The sequence below is a fragment of the Euprymna scolopes genome, chromosome 6, assembly GCF_053919585.1.
Source record: "Euprymna scolopes isolate OS-2025 chromosome 6, ASM5391958v1, whole genome shotgun sequence".
In the NCBI taxonomy this organism is placed as follows: Eukaryota; Metazoa; Mollusca; class Cephalopoda; order Sepiida; family Sepiolidae; genus Euprymna; species Euprymna scolopes.
This window is the reverse complement of record NC_136487.1, coordinates 15,140,646-15,166,784: the sequence shown is the minus strand read 5'-3', so window position 1 is coordinate 15,166,784 and position 26,139 is coordinate 15,140,646. Positions and strand designations below refer to the sequence as shown.

General features: G+C 34.4%; 1 protein-coding gene across 3 annotated transcripts in view; it reads right to left on the bottom strand.

The window, feature by feature from the left end:
* The window catches only part of LOC145277531 (phosphoethanolamine N-methyltransferase-like), a 104,646-nt gene that overhangs the window by 45,666 nt on the left and 32,841 nt on the right, over positions 1-26,139 (bottom strand). For all 3 annotated transcript variants that reach the window (XM_080128979.1, XM_080128978.1, XM_080128981.1), the window contains exons 2-3: positions 8,499-8,693; positions 4,624-4,779 (exon numbers count right to left, since the gene is read on the bottom strand). In XM_080128979.1, the coding sequence (XP_079985105.1) occupies positions 4,624-4,779; positions 8,499-8,656 (314 nt within the window). In that variant the 5' untranslated portion in view covers positions 8,657-8,693. The remainder of the gene's footprint in view (positions 1-4,623; positions 4,780-8,498; positions 8,694-26,139) is intronic.

Sequence of the window (26,139 nt, the reverse complement as noted above, 5' to 3'; positions counted from 1 at the left end):
ACCTTAACCAAATAATTATAGCTTTAAAAAAACACCATAAATTTATGATTTACGTCATGTTTCAAGAGCGAATTCACACATAGTAAAAAGCAAATAAGCAGGTACACATAGTAGCGTTCAAAATTATTTTAATACACCAAAACCATTTCTTTTGTGTTAACTAGCCTGAAAAAAAAAGCAATGTAATCTATATCATATTCCGCTTGTTCTTTCTTTAGTTATTCTGTACGTTATGCTTTGGAAAAAGCCAAATACATTTTTTGAAGGCTAAACTGCTTCCAAAAAGGTCAAATTCATGAAATTTGGCTTTAAAAAGGCCAATCTGGCAATCCTAGATAAGAATATGAGAGGGATCTCCCTTTGATGTAGTGTTGCTTTTTAATATCTTTATAATAATATATGATCATTTTTGTAAAGGTGTGAGAAAATAACTGGTAGTAATTTCGACATGCAGCCATTCTTCACTAACAAAAGTCAACAAAATGTTCCATAAAAAAGGGAACATTTGAAAGAAACAGGGAAAAACAAGGAAAAGTATTCTCTGCTATGAGGGAAAATAAAGTGTTATCACATGTAGCAGGATGGTCCTGAACAATTTCGTCCACACAACCCAACGCGATCCTGAACAATTCCATCAATTCGAACTCAAACACCTCTGATCATTCGACATGATACGATCCCAAGAAACTCTGTTGATTCAAACCCGAACACCTCCAATGATCCATTGATTCGAACCGAAACACCTCCAATGATTGAACACTATCCCAAACAAAATGCCTCAACACGACACCTTACCAGAGCAACCTTGGCAGTCACTCTCCGAATGACTCTGGTATCGGCTTTTTGTAGACCTTGAACAAACTTATTTTCGCCATAGGTAAGCCTGACTTAGACATTGGCATACAATTCTTGAGTGCTTCTGCACATGCTCGTCACATATTGAACTATGTAGCACCATATTACTTTCTGAGTATTTATTAGCAATTATTAATTTATATCATTTGGGTCAATTCTATATTTAAAATACAATGGACACTATTTTCATAGAACTGTTAATAAACTCATATTTGTAGCTTGTTATTGATTTTCCTGTACAAAAACATAATTTTTGGCGCTATTCAGAAAAATATCAGCTTCATCAAAGCATATTTGTTTATTCAATATATTTCTTATCTGTGGAATTTCCTAGGGTCCTGCTAGTATTTAATATTTTTTCAAGTGGTTTTGAAAAAGAAAAGAAAAATTACTCTATTTTGAGTAATTCGAAGGATTCTCTAGTTTAATAATAAATGAGTATTTTCAGTTATTTAAAGCCTAAAACAGGTTGATTACTATTTCAATTATTTAACTTAAATTTTTACTTAATTAATACACAATTTTTTTTCTTATTGTCGTCAAATTCTTTTCTAAAGTTATGTTTACCTGTTGGGCTATGAATGGTGAGATTAAAATTTTTGAAAAAATCATTTCATTACTTTTTAGGTTAATAGAAATAGGATTACATGAAAACATCATTATTTGTTCAATTTGTTTTGTTTTGTTTTTTTAATAAAGAAATGCGAAATAAATTTTTAAATCTAGTTTCATACATAATTTTGGAAATAGATCCAACAGATTAAAAAATAATATTTGGCCGCGAAACAAAATGCAAGAATAAATACTATTGGGCAACGCCAGGGTGGGGCAGCTAGTATATAAAAAATACAAAAACCATAACCAAAAAGATGAGTGAGTAATCTCCCTTACTAACAAGGAATCGTTAAAATCAATTTTGTGCATCCCAGTGATTACTAAATTAAAAAGCTATCAGCATAACTGTACGCGCACACACACACACACACACACACACACACACACACACACACACACACACACTCCTAGCTTCTCCCTGTGCTCTAATAGCCTTGGAGTTCTAATATATCAGGTTGGTGCAAAAATTTTTGAAGGTTATTAGAAGGGGAATTTTAAACCATTGTACTAAAGCCAAGGATTACACCGCAACACTATTGTAATTTATTTTATGCATATTGTTATTACTTAAACATGATTAATTTATAACTTTTGTCGTTTACATTATTAAAACATCGTTCATATTTATCTGCAATATTCTTGCCCATGTTAACTCAAAAACGACTTTCATTAGTCAACAGAAAGAGTGCCATCTTCAATCATGATAATGCTTATCCTTACACAGCACTACTGTCCTAAGATCTTCTAGGAGAATGTGGTTAGGAATTCTTGCCTCATTCTGCATATTCTCCTGACCTAGCTTCCTTGGATTTTCATTTATTTTGAGGATTACAAAACTATTTAGATGACATTAGGTTAACATCACGAGAGGAAATTGAACATAACTCAGAACCTAAAGAAGTTTACAAAAGCATTTATAAGCTGGTTGACAAATGAAATCAAGTTATAGGGAGCAAAGTTATTATTTTCAAAACACATTTTTTTCAAGATGAAATTTTAAATGGCACTGATCTAATATTTTCTCTACATCTAAGTTCTTATCCATTGGCATTGTGGTATTTATATCTCTCCCACCGCAAGAAATGTGACACTAAGGTCAGAAAGTGGGATTGAAAAGTCAGCACTCCCGAGGAGAAGCATTTTGACCCTACAAAAGGTGCCTGGGTAACTCAGTCAGCATTCACCGGTAGAAGTATGCCAGGCGATTAACAATAAACTAACTCCTTCTCAAAGAGAGAAGGCAAAGCCTGGGAGGGTGGACCTCCTAGAGCTGCACAGAACCAACTTTTATACCGCAATCAACAGAGAAAAGATCATTACATCTAAACAGTTGTTGATTTAGGGGCCAAAGCTGCATTCTCATATACTTTTTACACATGAATTGGTTATCATCTCTAACTCTAACCTGTGATTCCACTGCACTTCTTATGTATTCAATATTTACAAGTACAATAAAAAAAATTCAGTTGCTCCCAACTTACTTTTCACAAGTTGAACAGAAAAAAGTTTTATATATTGGTACCCTACACCAGTAAATAAAGATTATGTTAACTAGTATGAATTTCGGCAAGGGTTACATTAAGTACATGTCAGAATAACCTAGTGACAAACTAAAATAACCTAGTGTACCTAGCGTGAGTGAAGCAAAAAGGGTCAACGGTTGAATCCCTAAGTCAAACACGCTAGGTGCAGGTGTCAATAATATAACATAAGAACATCATGTGTTCAGGGCAGAGTTTCAGAGCAGGGAAACAGCTAGACCGGATGTGCTGACAATGTAGAAATCTAAATGAATATTTTCTCAAGACTGTCCGTTCATCGACCATTTTTTAAGGCTTAGTAAGAAAATTAAGGAGAAATTAATTTTAGTCGCTTTTTGTTCTCTCCCCTCCCAAAAAGTCTCTATTGTTCTATGCATTAGTTTTATTTGCCTAAAATAAACAGCGATCAACAGCTACTAGACGCAACAATACAAGGCTTATCCCTGAGTGGCTTCCGGGCCTTGATAAGTGGTGATCACTGTGTAAAGAAAAAAAAAAGGCACAGCACACATGGAAAAGCAACAATCGAAGAATGAAGTCCAGGTCATATATAAAAAAGCTTTTATTAATTGACTAGCAGGGTGACTCGACGTTGCTCGGAATTGAATGATGATCACTGAATGTTTCAGCAGGTGTCAAATTATTAGATAGAAAATACATTGTGTATTCAAGACGGCACAGAGTTTCGAAGCAGTTTTGAGGTGAGGAAGCGGCCATATCAGACGTGCCCAACAATGTAGTGAATATTTCATCGAGATTGTCCATTCATCGATCATTATTGAGGTCAAGTAAGAAAATTAAAATGTTAATTTTAGCATTTTTTTATAAGGAATTAATTTTGGTTTCTCCCTTCATGAACGAACATATTTCCCCAATCAAACCTTTAAAACTACCAACAAGTCTCCTTGTGTTTCCATAAGTTTTATTCATCTTGAGTTGAACAACCAATTGACAGCCAATAGACGACACAATCATACAAAGAACAGCACACATAGAAAAGCAACGATCAAAGAAAGAAAAGCAGGTCACGTTTGTTAAAGAGATTTTATTGATTTGCTTCTTGATCGCTCACCAGCGATAACGCACGTGGGTACAAGTATGCGTTTGTGTGAAAAGATGATGCAGTTCCCTTCATTGAATATTTTGCGTAATGAAAGTGTTACAAATAGATTGTAGGGATCAAAGTGAATCTCCTTGAGACTGTCCGTTCATTGACTAATTTTAAAGTAAGGAAATTAATTAAGAAATTGATTTTAGCTTATCTTTTATAGGGAAGAAATTTTCGGTCTCTCCCATTTTGAAAGAATATATCTCCCCAATAAAACCTTTAAAATCAACAAGTGCTTGCATACACGGGTTATTCGTCTGAGTTAAACAGCCACTAGACGAAGCAATGATCAAAAAATGAAAAGTAGGTCACGTTTGTAAAAAAAAGAGACTTTTATTAATTGACTTGCTTCTTGATCGCTCACCAGTGATAACATACATGTAAACAAGTACGCGTTTGTGTGAAAAGACTATGCGGTTCCCTTCATCGAATATTTTGAGTTATGCAAGCGTTACAAATAAATAAAAATAAAGTTCTTAAGTGGAGGTGACGATGAACACTTACCTGTCTGCCGGTTGATCAACCAAGAGGAGGTCTTCACCACAAAATTTCACATTAGCTTTTTCGCCCACATTTTTTTGACTTCTCGCCAGAAATTCCTTATCAGTGTCAAAGATGAGTAAACTCTGGCATTTTGAGGCAATAAGTTTGCTCAGAGAACTGAAAAATACAATTCGCTAAGAAAGCTTACTTTTGTATGGAAAGAAGCATTAAAAATATATTCATTTCAATCTAATTACATTGGCTGCGATCATTACATTTAAATTTCTTTTGTAAAAATATTGATTCAATAAGAATTAAGACGTACAAAAAAAAACATTTACTAAAAAAATAAAATTTATTATTTATGCTTAATTTATTTTATGTTCATTCAGATTTTTCCTTTCTTTTTTTTTTTGTTTTTTAAACTTACATTTACCCCTAACAAGGTATATCGCCACTTGGACGTAAGGGACAATACCTAGGAAAGATTATTAAGATGTTGGTTTACATTACATTTAAATTTCTTTTGTAAAAATGTTGATTCAATAAGAATTAAGACGTAAGTACAAAAAAAAACATTTACTAAAAAAATTAAAATTTATCATTTATGCCTGATTTACTGATTACTGAGTGTTCATACTATTTGGGACTATGTCTAGGAAAGATTATCAAGATGTTGGTTTACGTTACATTTAAACTTCTGCATATCAGTACAGCCAGGGAAGCAGGTAGCAGGAAGGGAATTCCAAAGTTTAACTGTTCGATGGAAAAAACTATTTGAGTAGAAAACTTTCTGGTATTTAGGGACCTCAACAGTGAAGGGGTGTGATTTTGTTGCTAAGCAGGTTTCTCAGGGATATGTACGTCGAGGGGACACAAGTGCAATGAGTTAATCAGAGCATATTCCATTAAAATATTTGTAAAACCGACACTAGATGCGACATTGTGGTGATGGGTCAGGGTTGGAGTTTAGTTGACAAAGTGGAACCTATTAGATTGAAGACTCTTTTTTGGACCCTATCCAATTAACCATTACATTTGATTTTGTTATTAAAAAATAAAACTATTTGATCAGTTTACATGATTTGTGGAATAAATTTTTTTTTCCATCATGGGTCAGTACATAATACAGAGTTTTCTTTATTTTTGGTTTTTAATATAAAGGGAATTCTGGAGAAGCAGACGAAAATAATCAAGTGACAATAAAGAGTTTTACTAGAGTAAAACCGACATAAACACATAAATTCTTTCACATGACAATCTGACGGTTTTTTATGCAAATTACATCCAAAATATTGAGGTGAAATTAATATTTGTCAATCTTAATAATTAAAAAAATATATATCTTTTTGAAGATCCTGTGCATATTCTAGGTTGTCCAATAAATGCCGATCTATAATGAAACTATCTTGTTGTTGCTTTTGATTTCAGTAATTTGAGGTGACTTTTTTTTTTTTCATCCGAAAATGTTAAATTTGGAAAATTGAAATTTTGAAAACATCCAATTTTGGAGAAATGCGACATATGTTTGTGAATCACACTGATACACAAATCCATATATTAACATATTTCTTTGCTTGATAAATAAAAATCCTTATAACTGGATGGAAGAGTATGTTTGGTACTAAATGCATGAGATAGTAATTGAGAAACATCTTGCGATAGATTTTATGGTTGGATTATGCAAAGAAATATTCCTTCGTCAGATGATATATTCTTCAAAGTTTATACAGATTTTCAATATCTATTTTCAAGACTTTTTCAAGTTCTTTTTCACACAAATTTCAAGTTTTAAAATTAAAATTTGATATATAGAAAATTATATAATAAACCAAAAAACTAATAATATTTTAATTAATATATAAAAACTATTTTAATAGTTTAATTTATTTAATTTCGTTTCTGCTACATCCATAAAGTATATGGATAACATGAGATAGTTTTGAGTTAAAGGGGCATAACTCTGGTGTCAACAACACCAGAAATAATATGATGCAATTTCAGAAGGATGTATTTATTTCGATTTTATTTTTAATATTTAAAAAATATTTTAATAGTATTTATTTGGATTTTATTTTTAATGTTCCGGAAATAGTATTGCTTCCTATTTTGTTTATTCCATCCAAATGGATCAGAGGGCATTGCAAATTACATTGTTATGATGACTGAACTTATACATTCATGACCTGAAAGTTTCATCTCTGTTGAAGATATTGATGGGATCAGAAAGCAACTCTTGTCATGGACGTGTATCAGAAGCAGAGATGCATCATTAAATTCCTGGCAAAAGCGCATTGAGAATGCCGGTAACTATATGTATAAAAATAAATTCTGAAGCACAAAAGGTCATTCATTTTAATAGTACCACTCCCGTCTTTATAGCTCTTCAACTTTTTAAGTTAAAAAAAAGAAAGAAGTCTTTACTTTTGGAATGACCCTCATGTGTTAATCTAATCTAAATAACATGGTACAACAATAACAAATTAAAGTTGGCTAGTCAGAATCATTGCGATACAGAAAGGTCTAATCTTACTAAGATAGTCATATCTTATCAGACTAAGTGCCAAGAACGGATCCTCAACACATATGAAAATAACCACAGACGTCATACAGTACAAATATATGGATAAATTGTTAATAATAAAGGTACTTATGCAAAATATGGGTCGTGCTAAAAGCCAATGTTTTATCAGAAAGTGCTGAAACGTTTAGCCAATGAAATCATATCAGCCAATAATTGGTAAGCACAGAAATATATGACAGAAAATTAAAAAAAAACAAAAACAATTGTTTGCTATCAGTTTTTGCACTATGTATTTTTTTATAACAAAAATAAATATCTATTTGTGAACCTTACCGTACGATGATTCAAGCTTTTTCTTTTAATTTTTAAAGTTTCTTAAAATACCTTTAAAATTTTTTAAAGTTTCTTAAAATACCTTTATTAATTTTTCATTGTATTTTCTTCATAACAACAAAAACATTTTTGTTCATTGAAAATACCATACTGTTTTCATCCATACATTTTTTTTAATCTTTATTTTTTTTGTTAACGTTTTAATAATGGCCAACATTATCAAAAAAAAAAACACAGAGTTTACATTTGGCACTTTCCGGCAGTCTACATCAAAACATGGCTACAATAACATTGCTTCATATTCTGCATATGTATGGTAATAAATAATAAAATTACATTTTCGATGAAATATTCAAAATATTTGAAAAACTATTTGATTGGTTGAATATCACTTTAAGTTAAGAAAATTAAATAAGAAATAATTTACGTAATCTCTCCCCCAAAGAGTAAACTGTCTAAATAAAACCTTCGAAATCTCAGCAAACAGAAGATCAATAAATATGAGGGGATCACGGCCCAAGCATGGAAAAGCGGCGATCAGAGAATGGAAGACCACCAACCATGCACCTATGTGTAGAAGAGATTTTTATTTGATTTATCTGATTACTTGATCGCTCGCTGGTGAAAACACATTTGTGCAAACGACGATGTACGAATTGTGGGTTTAACATATGTTACATAGATTAGTTTCTAAGAAAACATTGCAAATCAGATGTCAGAGGTCCAAGCAACATATGTAACTCATTCAATGGATAAGAATTTAAATTTAGTTAGAAACATCAGTGGAGGCAGGGATAAGAGAAAAAATCTGATTTTTAATCAAATAACAAAGAAAAAAAATAACAAAGAAAAATAAAAACAAAGACGATGTTGGAAATAAAGCAATTTCTTGTGGATGTCGCGAATTAGCAAAAAAAGAAACCAATATCCTAGTTAGATAACAACGAGTGGCTTCCGAGCCTTGATAAGTGGTGACCTCCATGTAAAAAAAAAAAATAGTTAGATAACAACGAGTAAAGCCCAATGGCTGTCCACTCACCAGTTATAGGCTCCAATTTGAATCACATTACTCTTTGATATGTCTATATGGTTGATTATGGAATCCCAGGTGTTTTGGGCGATAAAAGCTTCTTCTTCAGCTGATCGTTTTGTTCGTGTGGCAGTTGCTATCGAGTGTGTCGGCCAAAAGTCTGCCATTTTGAATTTTGCCACTTGGAATCAAAGATGAATATTCCTGAAAACAAAATGAGAATTTGTCAAGCAAGAATTTTGAAAACAGAAACATAAAAACGAATGCAAAAACGAAAATAGATGCTTCCCGATTCAATACAGCATGTTTGGAAAATCGATAACATAACTTTACAATCATCTGTATATATTATAAAAGTGAATTTGTGTGTGTGTGTGTGTGTGTGTGTGTGTGTGTGGGTGTGTGTGTGTGTGTGTGTGTGTGTGGTCTCTACCAAGCTACTCTGTCAATGTTTGGTCTACAGACTTGAAACTTCATATATGTGGTATTTGGAGCTGTGTGGCTTTTAATTAAAAAGAATAACTGGGGTCAAAATTGAAAACATGGAACTTGGCAGGCATAAGTCGACTTAATGTGTAGGCTCTATGCATGCGTAAATATACATTTCTATGTTTAAGTGCATCATTTGTAAAGCCTTTAAATGCATATGTCCTTAGGTACAATGGAAACGAATATTGCTGGATAGCTAAATGTTTTGGTTTCATTTCTAGCTGATGGCATTTTTTTTTTTACTTTTAAAATCACTTTATATTGAGTAGAATATAATAATCAAGAGACAATTAATAATAAATATGAAATCTTCATAAATTAAAATATATTTAAGCGTATTTTATGACCGGGTAACGCTGGGTAGTAGGTACAATATAATAATCAATAAAGAATATGAAATCTGCATGAATAAGATGAAACAGGTGTTCACACAGTACAGCTTTCCCAGAACCACCTTCCTCATGCAGCACTTTACAACAGTGGACAGCAACTCAATAGAGACATCTGAATTGAGCCTGAGTCTCTTTTCAAAGATGTTCCATCAAGGATATAATATTGGTATGAATAAATAGATGCTTTCACTAGTGTTTTATTTATAAATGACTTGTATATCTATCTTTCTCCCTCTTCCTCTACCTCTCTTTCTCCTCTGGCCAACCCATTCCTCTCTGGCTGGACATACACACGCATACACAGACAACTCTTCCTTATATAATATTCTTCAAGACATAAGTTGGCATTTTCTTTACAAAATCAGTTTATAAAATGGTTGAAAAACATACCTCACTGATGAAACCTGGCCCAGTTGACCCCCCAAAAGAATCAATATTTTAGATATTATTCATCCAGGCTATGTTGATCAAGATTATAGCAATTTTGTAGCTGTTTGTTTTGTCATTTTTTTTATTTGTAGCTGAACACACACACACACACACACACACACACACACACACACAACTGCCCTTTATAGAATAGATGATTTAGATAAAGGCTTAAAATCATTATTCATGAATGTCTTTGCTTGTCATAATAACGAAGTGGGTGAAAGATAGTGGATTCTTTTCCAAACAACAGTGATCACTTATGACCTTCTTCTCTGAAAATATATTCAAAGATTATCACAGGGAGAACTTAGTCTTCATGATGTGCAGGTCTTTGTGCAGACTGTGGGCTAGTCCCCTGCTGTTTTTACTTTCTTGTAGAACCAGCTCGACTGGGTTTTTAACCTCGTTGTGGAGTTTCATGGATTTTGTAAGATGGTTCTCTTGGGTCTTGACTGTGAATACTTCACCCTTGTGACACTTGTATGAGGAGTAGCAAAGATCCTCATTCAGTGTTTTCTTCATTGTTGCCACTCACTTGTAATTCTTGGTTTCACAAGCAGTATGGTTGATGTCTTTTTCCACTGCACCCACACACACATATAATAGTTCATGTGTTGTGATCCAAGAAGGGTGGCACATGTTGATACTGGTGAACTCATGGAATTTCTCAAACAGCCACTTCTGGGTTTTCCTGGAGGTGTGACACAGAACTGAGTCCTGCTGCTACACATATGGCCTTCCCACAGTCATCATTGCAACTTAGTGCTTGAAACCAGTAGAAATCTCAATATAGCCATTTTAATTTGAGTCTCTTTTCGAAGATGTAGAGGTGGCATGATGTGGCCTTAGCTGAAAACATGCCCCAGAATCATCACAGTTTTAGGAAATGTACAGATGATGTGCAGGACTTTGTGCAGACTGTAAGCTAGTCATTTGTTGTTTTACTTTCTTGTACAATTGGTTCAACTGAGTATTTATATTTGTACATGTGTTGGCATTCACCCAGGGTGGATTCAGCTGGCTCAAAGTGAATTTGCCACATCACAAGTCTGCAACTAAATATAGCCATTTTTATTGAGTCTGAGTCCTTTTCAAAGATGTGGAGGTGACATGATATGGCCTTTTCTGGAAATATATTCCAAAATCATCGCCATTTGAGGGAACTTTGTTTTCACGATGTACAGGACTTTGTAAGGACTAGGCAAGTCACCTGTTCTTTTTATTTTCTTGCACAATCGGCTCAACTGAGTATTTGTACACATGATTCACCCAAGGTGGGTTGAGCCAGCTCCAAGTTTATTCATCACATCACAAGTCAAGGTAGTCCATCTAAGTCTGCCTACCGCTGACTCTTCATCATACTTCAGCCATTCATAATTACATCATTTCGCACCGAAGACACAAGGTTCGGTCAAAGCTTCCAAGTCAGCTTTGGCTGCTGCGAGCCACATCCGCAGTTGATCACTACTCTTCTTGTATCATCCTGGTAGTGGTGTTGGTGTTATTGCCTTATAAATCAGGTCAGTCATGCTCAAAAATTTAAGGGAACTTAGTCTTCATCGTGTGCAGAACTTTGTACGGACTGTAGACCAGCCACTTGTTCTTCTGCACATTTTGCACAACTGATCTCGGAAGAATCAGAGTGCGAATCATTATTATGTAGGTTACTTGCTTTGAATATTGCGCTGATTTCCAGTTATACAGTTCTCAAGGATATTATTTACCGTCATGGGTGCATAAACATCATACACCAGTGCATCTTCTGTGGAAACTCATGTTTCGTCAATGCAGATGAATTCAGGTGTTGATTGAGAACCACACAGATATCAGGTTGGTCTTAAAGAGTTTTATTTAGAACAGAACAAGGATAGAAAACAAATACATCTTAGAGAGAGATGCAGAAGGAATGAATTGAACAGAGAAAGATATTATTTACATATTTAAGTTCCTGTGCTCCCACTGCCATTTACGAAGGAAAACTTCACGACATGCATCCTTTTTCATTAATTTTCAGGGATTTGAGAAAGTGAGCCGCTGTTTTTTGGACACAAATCACATGAATTCTAACTTCTACTTTTAGGCTCCTTCCTCCTTTTAAAATACCCTTGCACCACCACCATTCGCTAACAACAGTTTTCCATTACACTTTCGTGCCATTAAATACTTCAAATGATTTTGCAAATGAAAGAATATCAAAAAATTATAAATTTTATTTCAAAAACCCTGTATGAAAACACATCACTCTGACACGTCACAATTGGGAGTAATACAATCATATCCCTACAATATTGAACTCATTTAAACATGTTACATAGCAAGTAAATGAGACTGATAAGTGAACCGTTGTAAGATACTGTAAGACAGTATAAAATTACCTTTAAAAAAAACATGTTACACTTTTCACTCCGACATTGTTCAGTTTATGAAGGGCCCAGAGTATTATACTAAGAATATTGCCAACGTGTTTATTTCTTCAATAACATGGTATTATTAAATAATTTAGTTTCAATGATCTTTTTGTTATTTTTAAGTACTTTCTTTTTATCATCGGCTACAATGGAGAGCACTACAAACATAAAAAACAGAACTTGAAAGAAAATGTCGAAGGGGGGGGGGGGTCTTCCAGGGAAAATAATAGGCTTATAAAGTTGAGACTGATTTTAATTCACCTTTGACTCTCAATATGGATGTCAAGAGTCTCCAGCTGACAAAAATACAGCCTTATGTATACACGTTGATGCCTATCAGTAACCTAAAAATCGTTTCAAGTGAAGATTATCTTAAAGTAAGGTCACTGCGTGGACTTTTGAAACACACACTAAGAAATGAATCAGAATGTTTTATCTATTTTTATACACTCTTCACATTTCTCAAATAATGATCCATAAAATTATCAATAAAATAAACTGTCCACCATTTTGATAAAGACATTATCAAAATAATTATTTTTTGATAACAGTATTAAAGTAAAAAGATAACAATTTTTCAAACATTTTAACATATGACAGGTATAATACGAGAGTAGTTTCCAAAAGTAAAGCCTCCTATTTTTTTATAATGTAAAATGTTGAAGAGGTATGAAGACGGCTGTGGTACCATTAAAATGAGTGATCTTTTGTGCTCCAGAATTTATTTCTACATAGTCATGACCATTCTCAATAGACTTTTGACAGCAATAAATGATAGCTGTGAATGGGTGTCTGAAACACGTTTTGTCATACAAAGGTGGTTCTAAAATTAAAGACTCTTATTTTTTTAACTCAAAAAGTTGAAGAGCTACAATGACGGGAGTGGTACCATTAAAATGAGTGACTTGTTGCGTTCCAGAATTTATTTTTCTACATAGTTACCACCATTCTCAATACACTTTTGCTAGAAATTCAAGATGCATCTCTGCTTCTGATGCAAGTCCATGATAAGGGTTGCTTTCTTAGTTTCACATCGTCAATAAAATGCAAAAGATATTGTTATTGCAAATCTGTTCCCAAGATCACCGGAAAAGTGGTTGGATCACTTTACCATTCTAGTAGGTATCTCACTGCTGATGCAATCCTCTATCTGTATAAGATTCAGGTACGCCCTAAAATGGAGTACTCTTGCCACATCTGGGCACGCCCTATCTTACCTTGATAGAGTTCAAAAGTAGCTTTGAAACCTAGTAGATGATGCCCTTTTCTCTTTCCTGCAACCTCTTTCCCACAGAAGAAACATTGTGAGTCTGTCTCTGCTCTATCGTTATTTGACAAAGACGTTTTAAAAAAGCATATGTGTGTGTGTGTGAAAAGACTTTGGAAAAATAATGAAATGTGTTGTTTTGGAAGAACCACAAATAAATGCATTTCATTTGCATAAAGAAAATGCGGAGTCGGATTTTTATTTCTTTCCCCGTTTTATTTGTTTGTTCCTTTGCAGCTGTATCAGACAGCGTGTGGGTCTGAGAGGTTTGAAGTGTAATGACACAGTTAAAAAGTAACGACCACATTACATTCATATCATTTCAATTCTTCTGACTACTTTTCTCATCTTGAATGTCATTCGCACAACATTTTAGCCAATGTAATGTCCGACCTTATTCCAGTATATCTTGTCGAATTTGAGAATTTTTCTGTCAAACTCAGAAATCTATAGAATTTCGGACCTACAGTGGATAAAGCACTTGGTAACTGTTCAGTTGTAAAGTTACTCTTCTAGAGGCTGACAGTTCAATCCTCAATACAAACGACACTAAAAGGTACAAATGTGAATGACTTAGGACTTCTATTCAGTCATAACTGATGGGACAAGAGCATGCTACTCCCATGGATTAAACAAAGGTTCCATCAGAATTCTGTACATATTGCCGAGCTCAACAGAAAGATTCTCGAGTTGGACAAGATGATACACCTGAAGAAGGTCGAAGGTTACATCGACCGAAACGTTGTGAAAATAACACTCAAGATGAGAACAGTAGTGTCTGAAGCATCAAACTAATACGAATGTTTGGATATAATTTTGAAATGATCAAACAAAGCTGTTCAAAGTTTGCTGATTATAAACAATGTTTCTTAAAAATAAAATATGTTATTTACTGATTATAAATAATGTTTCTTAAAAATAAAATATGTTATTTACATTATAAATTTAGAAAATGGGATCTCTGAGTTTTTTTGTCGAACCCAGGGGGATTGGAGGGGAGGGGGGTCTAGTTATATCCTAAGAGAGAAATTTTGGAATCAGTCCGCGCCACATAAATAAGTAGTTAGCAGTGCCGCTTCATGGCTAAAAAAAGAAGAAAAAGTTTGCAAACATTGTCTTTTGGTAGTATCAATGCCTATTACAATTTATATGAAAAATGGCCCCTAATTGCATAAACCCATAACAAATTTAAATGCTTGCACGAACCAGGACCAGCTTAAAATTTAAGCATAAATTCAGAATCATTAATGGCGACTCATTGTAGGTGCTTGTTCAGAGTTTCCTGCGATATAAAAAAAAAAAAATACAGAAAAATTTGTAAGATGTACATACCTGTGCTGGAAAAAATATCATGCACCAAAAATCATACAAATTGATCAAGTAGTTTTATTTTTAAATAAGAAAATCAAATTTCATGGCAAAACTACAAGCAACGATATTACGACGCCATCTTGAAAATAATCTGAAGGAACATGATAGATAACTCCAAATAATTGCAAGATTTTTGAAAGCTATTTTTAAAATGGTGAGGAGGAGGAGGGTATTGGAAAATCTCAAATCGTTTAAAGTTTCAATAAAAAAAATGGTGTTCGACATTTTCTTTTTACACGTAATCATAAAGATTTCAAAATTAACACATAAAATAGAAAGAGGGAAAACTGCTTGCCGTAAGAAATGATAACCAATTACGAAGTTTATTACGCTTGGAGATGATTAGACTTCAAAGAAATACATTTGCATATATACTCTTCATACATACTCGATATTTGATAAATTCTATTTTTACTTGTAATTATTTTTTTTTTGGTATTTTTTTAGATTAGGCCCACCTCCACAATTTTCCTTTAAATTACACCTTTAGAGGTGTTCGACTATGCGGAATACGAAAGTCGCATTGAAATTTTGCAGAAATAATTAGTTATCGAGATATAAAATGTGGTATTATGCATTGTATTCTTAGGCGGTCATCTTTTTTACGCGCGTGCAGTGTCAGTCATAGATGAGTAGATTTGTTTATGGCGCGCGCGCGTAAAAAAGATGGCTGCCAAAGAATACAACGCATAATACAACTTTTATATCTCGATAACTACTTATTTCTGCAAAATTTCAATGCGATTTTCGTATTCAGCATAGTCGAAAACCTATAAAAGTCGTCACTTAAAAGAAAATTGTGCAGGTGCACCTAATCTGAAAATTTACCATTTTTTTTTTTTTTACTGGATCATTTTTTTTTTTTTAATTTGCGTTGCCAGTCGGTAAAACATAAAGAGAGGCAACTCGTACCTAATGGATTTAGAAATCAGCTGCGCTAGCTGTTGGTTAAATTCACTTGACTTTTTATTTATTCACTGCAGATAATAATGTTCCTGTTTAGTGTCTCACCAAAATTCGACACAAGGTCAGTAGTGTCTGTAACGATCAAATTGTGTAAAATAATTTACAACGAAGAAATTAATATCGATTTATTATTTAAAATGTAAGAGTAGCTTCCCTTGATTAACAAGACTATTCAATTTTTAAATTTTTTTAATTTATTTAACTTATTTATTTTATATTTTATTTTCTAAACAAAAAATGATATGTATTATTGGGATTAACACGACTATTCTCCTCGCTGTTATTTTCACAACGTTTCGACCGATATAACCTCTAATCTTCTTCAGGTGCATCTTTTTGAACTAACTTGGGAATCGGTTATCTTCAAGTTTATTCACTCTGTGTTGGAAGCGTATACAGAATTTCGAACCAAACTTTTTATTTATTTATTTATTTATTTTATTTTATTTTGATTCGCCTGAAGCCAGTCACATTGCCATTGAGAAGTAAGGAACTATTCAGTGGTGGGATTCAAATTTTTTAAGAACAGGTTCTAAGAAAATGGATCTACTATAATGTACCTATTTACTATGCCTCCCCACGGGACAGAGTTAGACACCAGGGTCGTTTTTTAACGTGGAGAAAAGGTACAAAAATAAAAATTGTCTCAGTCGTGAAGGATTTCTCCTCCACCGAAAGAGAACAAGAAATAGAAGTGCAGCATCTGAAGAACAGATGCTACACTTTGATCTTGTCCCGAAGGTCAAGTTACAAATACAATGTAATTTTAACAACCGGTTTGCCGAACTCATGATATTTTAAGCACCGGTTCGCATGAACCGGTGCAAACCGGCTGAATCCAATCACTGGAACTACTGTGAATTAGAGACCAGATTTATAAAAGCATCCTAAGTAGGTTGTGTACATTACACTTAAATTTCTGCATGTTGGTACAGTTTGGAAAAACAGTAAATTCGATATCAAGCGGTTTGGACAAAGAAGCTATTAGAGTAGCAAGCATCTTCCGGAATCTAGGGTCCCCTACAGTGAAGGTGTGTGATTTTGCTGTTTGTCAGATTTGTGGCGTACTACAACTACCACTACTGCTACTACGGTGGGAATACTCCCCTTCTTATTTTTTTTATCTTTCTATCTTTCCTTTTTCTCTGAATTTCATCAACCAATCAGATTCAAGAACTGACTAGCGTAAAACTCAAGAAAAGTAACTGGAGATTTTGAAATACACTTACTGGCATGCCCAATTGGAAGCCAGCTCTCAATCACGTGACCGAGTCTATAAAACTTTAACCCGGCATCACTCCCCCCCCCCCTTTTTTCTTCCCATATTAAGAATGAGCATACATAGCCCACAAGTGTGACACTATCTCCGATGGTCTCACACATACAAAGGCCCCAAAATACCAACATTTAATATTTCGGTAAAACAGACTATTTATTTTCTGTATTATAAATTCCTTTATTTCATAATATTTAGTGTTCCTCCGAAGTCTTGTATTGTTTGTTTATCATAATACCTTTGCTTACAAAGCAAATACCCAAAGAAAAATAGAGACTTCATAAATGGCCCTTAAAACAGCCTCCACAGATTGGTTGGTGTATTTATTTTGAGAGATTATAAGTGCAGCAAGTTCGTCGGGGCACATTCCATTGAAATACTCGTGAAACAAGCACATAGATGTACACAAATGGGGGGGGGGGTCTGTCTAAGATGGAAAGATTAATAGTAGGTGTACCATTTCATATGTATCAACAATACTCCATGCATGGACGAATGGTGGCTTTGCAGCAGACTTGGCAGTATCTTCTATATATTTATTCCAAGGCATGTTACCTGTGAATGTTCGCCTGAGAAGTTTGAATGTAGAATGTAGAAATTAGTAGTTGGAAAAGATTTTTCAGAATTTTAAAGGAAAGAAGTTTTGTCTTAGTAGCATTAAATTCATCCATTTGTTTCCCCTTTCCACTACAGACTGGAGATTACTTTCTAACAATTCACCCATTGTCTTTGATATGTGCATTTGATGTGCCCTCATATTCAGAATAGAGCATAGTATCATCAGCAAATAAACCCATCTTGGAAGAAACTGCATTAAGGAGGTAGCTTATGAAAATCAGGAATAATAAAGGTCCAAGAATTGACTCTTCAGGCACATCTGCATTAATATGATGTTGTTTAGATGTCCGCCCATTAAAAACGACCTGCAGCTTTCTTTTAGCTGAGGAAGATCTGATTATATTAAATATTGGTCGAGTAATATGGTGGAAATTAATTTTCTTGAAAAAACCCTCATGTCAGACCTTGTCAAAAGCTTTGTTTATATAAAATACTACAGCCCTAACTTCCCATGCCTTGTCCAATGTATAAGTATATGTGTTCAGAGATGGTCGTTAGAATAATCAGAGGTTCACCTAAATCCATTTTTGTTGGTTTGAAAGAAGTTTAGAATTTTCAAGGTGGCAGACTATAATTAGCTTGATAGGTTTATGGGGTGATAATTTTGCAGGTCAGTTCTTTCACCAGAGTTTTTGAAGAGGCCATTTTCCAGCTATCAGAAAACCAAGATTCGGCAAGGCATTTGTCATAGAGTTTAGAGAGAACAAGGACTTTAATCCATCAGGTAGATTATTCTTGCTCCATAACCAGGTTAATTAATTGTTAATTAATTATTGTGTTATTCTTAGATATTATCAATTCTTCAACCCTCAGAAGATTGTCACTTACAACTAATTGTTAATAAACGCCTTTATCTGTCGCGCCATGGATCCATATAAAGGTTCCCAGGTTTGAAAAGATACACCTGAAGAAGACTGGAGGTTACATCGACTGAAACGTTTAAAAGTAAAAAGATGAGAATAATACTCCAAAAAATGCAAACTATCAGTCTTTCATATCATTTGGATTCTTCGCACTACTGTTCTCAGTTTTAGTGTTATTTCCGCAACGTTCCGGGTGATGTAATCTCCGATCTTCTTCAGGTGTATCCTTTCAAACTCAGGAATCTGCACAGAATTTCCAATAGAACCTTTTATTTAATCCACAACTTTACAACTGAATTTTACCAAGTAGTTTATCCATTATGCCACAGGTCATTGCAGAAGAAAGTCGGAGGTTACATTGACCGAAATGTTGTGAAAATAATATTAAACATGAGAACTATAGTCCAAAGAATCCAAATAATACAAATAAGCAATCCTCATCTAAAAAATTCAGAAACATATTATCAATCTTCAGATAAATAATGTGGAAAGGAACATGGCTGAACTTTCACCGTTCGTTTTCTTTTTGTTTTGGTTTTTAACCCCAATTTAAGTATTTAAATGTTTTAGTAGATTTGCTATATCGTCCGGCCTTTGCACTCCTTCTTTATCAATGGTACAGAGGTACCATTGCAAGGACTCCTTAAAGACGCCCAATGCTTGACCTTGTTTCCTGACAAAAACAATGAACGCTGTGCCACGAGTTCTCTTTCTATCTGGACAATTTGGAGATACTTGTTTGTCAATTAGTTTCACATGATTAATCTGAGATGCCTTTGTCTGACAGGTTGCAGGTACAGGTTTGGCAGCTTGTCTTTCTGCTGATTTCGACTGGTAATACAAGATCCCTAACTCTTAGGTAGCACTAAGAGTTTTTTTTTTTTTTTTAGTTTGTTTGTTTTTTTTACCGCTTATCAAGGCCCAGAAACCACTCTAGTGCAAGGGTTAATGAGTATTAAGTAGACAGTGAGACAACATATTTACATTAGACTTGAAAACGATCATGTTATAGGCAGCTGGTAAGCAGCCTCACAGTATCATGTTCCACCGAGAGTCAGTTCTGGAAAAGAACAGTAGTGCTATATGCATGGAATAAGACCCTACACTTATCTCTGGTAGGCTTTCCTGAGGCCACAACCCCATAGATAAAAACCCAGTTAATAGTCTACTTGTGTGTCATCTCATGCTCAAGAAACACTCACTTTTTCCCAACTTTGTCCTGCTTCCCTGACTGTAATAAGTTTGGATGTTTTCTTTTACAGCATATCAACCCTTTTCAGGTTATTTAATGCCAAATCCAGTTATTTTGGAAACAGTGTTCATGTTTCAAGTTCTTTATATCTTTAAATATTTATTTCTTAAGTTTGGTTTGGTTGTTTTACGGCATAATAACCCTTTTCGGGTTATTAAATGTCGAATCCAGTTATTTTGTAAATAGCATTCATGTTGCATCCAGTTATTTGGTAAAAGGTTTTTATTCTTCAAGCTCTTTGTATCTGCAATCACTAGTTTGTAGTGTTTAGTTTGGTTGTTTTATAGTGGATTTTATCGTTTTTGTTCCTCATCCTGCAGAACATGAATGAGTTTTGCAATGGGAAAGGGAAAAGGGTAACAGAATTAATGTTTGGTACCTTTTAAGTTAGGAAACCAGTCAGGAAGTGGAGGAGATAGAAAGAGAAAGGGGAAATGGGAAGAAGGAAAAGGGGGAAAAGGTAGGTTGTTGTTTTTGGTTTTGGTTTTGCAGAAATATAATCAATGAATGTTAGGTGCATTTCCTCTCAGGAAGCTAATATCTTCAGACAGCCTTATCTGGTAGCGCCCGCTGACTGTAATAAAATTGAGCCGTTTAAATGTAATGTGAACAAACATCTAGCTGCACAACTACCCACTTGCGATGCCCATTACATCTCAGTGACAATTTCAGTAAAAATTTGCTTGCACAAAAAATAATACTATTATTTTAACTTTCCATTCATCAATAAAAATCGTAAACATAATTTAAATTAACCCTTTCCCGCTAGAATTTTTTTAATTCAAAAAATAAATTTTTTAATCATGAAAGCCACATGTGACAGAAGTTATTGTGCAACTGACGCACGAACAATAAGAAAACCCTCATTCACTTGTTGAACCATGCATAGACCTGTAATTTGAAGACCAGTTGAGCTGACAATCCATAAGAGTAAGAAATATTGTTTATTTTTTAAAGATAACTTGAAAGTACAATTTGCCAGTAAAGACATAATACTGATTCTTTACTATACCCCCCCACACACACACCTAAAAGTTTGAATTCATTAGCCATGGACATAGATCGCCGCAATAATGTTGCCTGTTTTACAAGTATTTTAATGAAATGTTCTCTGATGAACTCATCACATTTGTACTCCCTCAACTACATACCACCAACAAAATCATTTAGCAACAAAATCCTATCTCTTCACTGTAAAGCTACTTTAATAGCTTCTTCCCTCAGACTGTTAGATTTTGAAATTCCCTCCCTATTACCTGCTTCCCTAACTGTGCTAAACTGCTGTAATGTGAACCAACATCTCAGTCATTTATTTGTATAGTTTCTTCTTAATATGTTTAACATTAACCTTTTAGGTCCAAGGGGCAATATGCTTTGTTTCGGACGAATAGGATTTAAAAAAAAAACTTGATAGCATTTTTAGCGAGAAGTTATGATTGGTTATTTATATTATTTGGATTCTTCGGACTATGTAAGGTCAATGTAACCTCCGGCCTTCTTCAGATGTATCTTGTCAAATTCGGGAATCTTTCTGTTCAACTCGGGAATTTCCATGTCAAACTCAGGAATCTGCATGCAAGAACCCATAGCGCAGTGGTTAAAGTACTTAGTGAAAATCAGTTGTAAAATTTACATTCCTGCAGATTGAAGGTTGAATCCTCAGTGTGGGTGACCCAAAAATACAATTACAAATTACTCAGTCATGGTGGATCGAACGAGAGCATGCTACCCTTGTCGATTAAATAGAGTGCAGATTCCCGAGTTCAACATAAAGATTTACGAGTCCAACATAAAAATTCCCACAATTTGAGAAGATACACCTGAATAAGGTTGGAGGTGACAGTTTTATCGAAACGTTGTATAAATAACACTTAAGATAAGAACAGAAATCTGGAGAATCCAAATAATGCGTCTTTTGTTCACGTTTATAGATTTTAAACATCGTCATCGTCATAGCACAAAGATTCCGCTTGATTATTCCATTTTTTTTTTTTTTTCACTTTTCTCATGATCTTTTTTGTGCTAAAATCAAAATAATTAATATAAGTTCCATACGTGATAATGAACGCTTTTGAATCTTCGTCAAATCATCACCAGTGAAAAAGCAATTAAACATTAAAATTGGAGAAAAGAAGAAAATTTCAAAAGGTAGCTGTGAAACGATGTAGAGATCCACATAAAATAATCCAGTAGAAATTAGTGATGATCCAATTTGTTTGATGGTAAATGTGATTAAATTGCAAAAGTGAAGATGGCATCGAAAAATCTTAGTAGTAGATGTTTCCGCTAAGAGAAGGAGTTGTTATTGGCCTTGTGACGAGGGGAAAAACTGTTTTAAAATTTCCAGGAAACGATATGAAGAAATTATAGTTTCAAAAAGTGGGTGATCACTTTTCTATATTAATTTAACGTAAAATGAGCACATACTTTATGGCCACATTTTTTTTTGGGGGGGGGGGTTCCTGTTATTTTTTTTAGGGGTGATGTTTATTCATATAATGTCATTTTAATTTATGCCAATACCAACAAATTCATAGTTTTTCTATGATATTCTGATGAAAATAACGCATTCATTGAAACTCCACAGATTAAGGAAATCTTAAAAGTTTCTTTATTGAGTATCCTGTCGAATAATAAATTCCTATAAATTATAATTTACAATCTTGTGTTCTTTTATGACAAGCTCTATTTCCTATTTTTGGTTGTATTGAGCTTTTTTATTTGGTTGGGATTATGATATAAATATTCAATTTTTTTTTTTTTTTTTTATTACATTTTCACCCCAAACAAGGCACATTGCCACTTTGGTGTAGGGGGCTACTATCAGGGGAAACATCTACTGGGGTACTATGTAGGGATTAGGGCAGCGAGATGTTGGTTCACGTTGCACTTGAACTTATGCATGTCAGTACAGTTGGGGAAGCAGTGACCTGGAATGGAATTCCAAAGTCTAGCTGTTCTGGGGAAGAAACTACTGGAGTAGAAAGATCTTTTACATCTAGGGATCTCTACAGTGTGGGGGTGGGATTTTGCAGCTTGTCGGGTCTGTCGAGGGTGTTCACGTCGTGGGGGCACAAGTGCTTGCAGTTCTTCAGAGCATTCACCATTATAATACTTGTAGAACAGGCAGAGGGATGCAACGTTTCGACGATGGGACAGAGGTTGAAGTTTTGATGCCAGTTTAGGGCCTATCAGATTTGCGACTCTCTTTTGAACCCTGTCAAGGAGCGAGAGACTAGTAGCCGATGCACCGGCCCAAATATGACAGCAATACTCCATACATGGGCGAATAGTGGCCTTATAGAGGTACAGGATACTTTCGGGTGTTAAAAGTTTTCTAGCACGGTAGAGAGAGCCCACCTTCCTTGCAGCGGCCCTGGCAATGCCCTCGATGTAACTGTTCCAACTCATGTTTCCAGTGAACGTTAGACCAAGGAGCTTGAGAGACGTACTCTCAGATAAAGAGTCGTTGGCCATTGCTATAGGTGGTAGAGAAGGTTTCTTGTAATTATTGAATGAAACCAGTTTTGTCTTGGTGGCATTGAACGTTACCATCCATTTTTGTCCCCATTCCACTACTGATTGGAGGTCATCCTCTAGTGTTTCTGCCATTACTTTAGATATATGTTCATTTGTTTTCCTGTCGTGCCTGCTATAGAGTGTGGTGTCATCAGCATATATACCCATCTCAGAGGCAATTTTGTCGGGGAGGTCATTTATGAATATCAGGAACAGCAGAGGTCCAAGGATAGATCCCTGGGGCACTCCCGCATTTATATCATATTGTTTAGATGTACGACCGTCGAGGACAACCTGGATTTTTCTCTTATCTAAGAAGGATTTAATTATGTTAAGTATTCTACCAGTGATACCGTAAGATCTAATCTTCCTGAGGAGACCCTCATGCCATACCCTATCAAAAGCCTTAGATATATCTAAAGATACCGCTCTGCCCTCTCCCGCTTTGTCCAGTGAATGGTATATGCGTTCAGAGATTACAGTGAGGATGTCTGCCGTGGAACGGGCTTGTCTAAATCCATATTGATGGTCGGTCAGAAGTTTAGCATCTGTAAGGTGCTGGACTAGAGCATGGTTAATTAAGGTCTCAAATATTTTGGCAAAAAGTGGGAGGAGGCTAATAGGGCGATAATTTAATGGGTCAGTTCTTTCGCCAGAATTCTTGAATACTGGTACTACAGAAGCAGTTTTCCAACAGCTCGGAAAACAAGATTCATTAAGGCATTTGTTGTAGAGTTTGGAGAGAACTGGAGCTACTTCGGCTGAGCACTTTTTTAATAGCACAGCTGAGATGAGGTCGGGTCCACATGCTTTGGAAGTGTCAAGGTTTTTTATGATAGCATGCACCTGAGTAGGGGTGATTTTTAGATCGTCTAGCGTGGCGTCTGTCCGCATAGGAAATTGAGGTAGGGGGTGGTTTAGAGGGTCCAGTGTGGAGTTTGAGGCAAATCGACTGGCAAGCATGTTAGCCTTCTCGGTTGCTGAGCAAAGAACCTCGTGATTGTTAGTTAGTGGGGGAATTGTTGATTTATATTCGCTTTAAGTTTACAGAAGCTTACAGGCTTACAAACTTAACTTTTACTTCTTGATTTTATATATATATATATATATATATATATATATATATATATATATATATATATATATATATATAAGCTATAATTCTGCAATACTTAAAACTTTATAATCATCACTCCTACAATTTTTTTATAACACTTTATAGAACGATCTCTTTCATTCTGTCTAGACAAGCTTTCACGGACTGATTTTTTTTTTTTTTTTCCGTTTGAAATCACTTTTTCTAATTAAGCTGATGATGAAGGTTCTCATACTGGATTTCTCTCTTTTTACTATTAGGTCCCATTTGACTGGAGACAGACTTCTCTTTGGGCTACTGCACTGCCCGGAAAAAACAATTTTCATTATTTCAGCTGTTTTGAAAACTTTCCAATCGGATTATATGTGTTACAAGAAAAGGGGGCCTTTTCTTGTAAGTAAGAAAAACATTAGATAAGTAAAAATTAGATTAGATAGACCGAGATTCGAACCTTGTAAGCAAGGTTCAGAAATAGGGTCAGAAATGGAATGTAGAATTTCGATTGTTCAGTTTTCACATAAAATAGTTTAGATATGTTGATTGTTCAATTCTTTTATGAAAACGGAATTAAAATAAGGTCAGTTAGAAGAACGAACAATAGAAAATTAAAAACATATTGAAAAATAAGTAAGGTCGAAAAATATTTTGTAACTGCGTCTTCGTGCCGTCGATTCTACCAAAATGAAGGTAATGTGAAATAATGGTTAATATGAACTTTATGTCCTCTCATCTTAATGAACTTTGTTTCCCTCATCGTTATAATGAACATTGTGTATAACTCATCTAAGCAATGTGTCCCCCTCTCCATCTAAGTAATGACCGTCCCCTCCTGTGTCATAAAAACTGATAACCGTCCTCTCTAAATGTATGTTATAAATACCACAGACTATAAAATATATAAATATCTTTCTCCTCTCTCTTCTCCCCCCTCATCAATATACATGTCCGCGGTCTCTAGTAAATATGAATATCCCCATCCTATCTCTTTAAACTACACAACATATGCATCGTCACACTGGACTTATTTTGGAATACATTTTCTCTACAGAACTATTTTGCATTTTGGATTAACTTGAGAGGATTTTCATGCAAGCTAAAATATTCTGTGCAGTTTGTTTTCGTTTTTATATATAGTTTTTTTACATATCCAACATTTTTTTCACTTCTTTATTTGGCAATTTATAACTACAATAAATTGCGGTTTCACTTAATGCCTTAACAAGCAAATTCTAGCATTGCCACAAATATAATTTGCTGATTTCTTTATGTCCTCTGATGAGAAGAATAACAAGAATAGCATTCTTTGAAAGTCCACGGAATAAGGACTTTGTAAATTGTTTTTTGGAGTATTCAGTCGAACAATAAATTTTGATTGTAAAGTTCAACTTATAGTTTTAATTTTCTTTCTCTTATAATAAGCTCTACTCTCTATTGCGTATTGAGCTTTTTTATTCGGTTGGGATTAAATTTTCTATATATAAATACTGTTATTTATATTAGTTTGAAGTTTACCATTGCGTATATCAGGTAAACACTACTTCCCTTTGTTTTCATTAATATATATATATATATATATATATATATATATATATATATATATATATATATATATAGAGAGAGAGAGAGAGAGAGAGAGAGAGAGAGAGATTCTATTATATAAAAATCACTTTGTCTCTGTGTGGGTGGGCAGATTTTTATGAA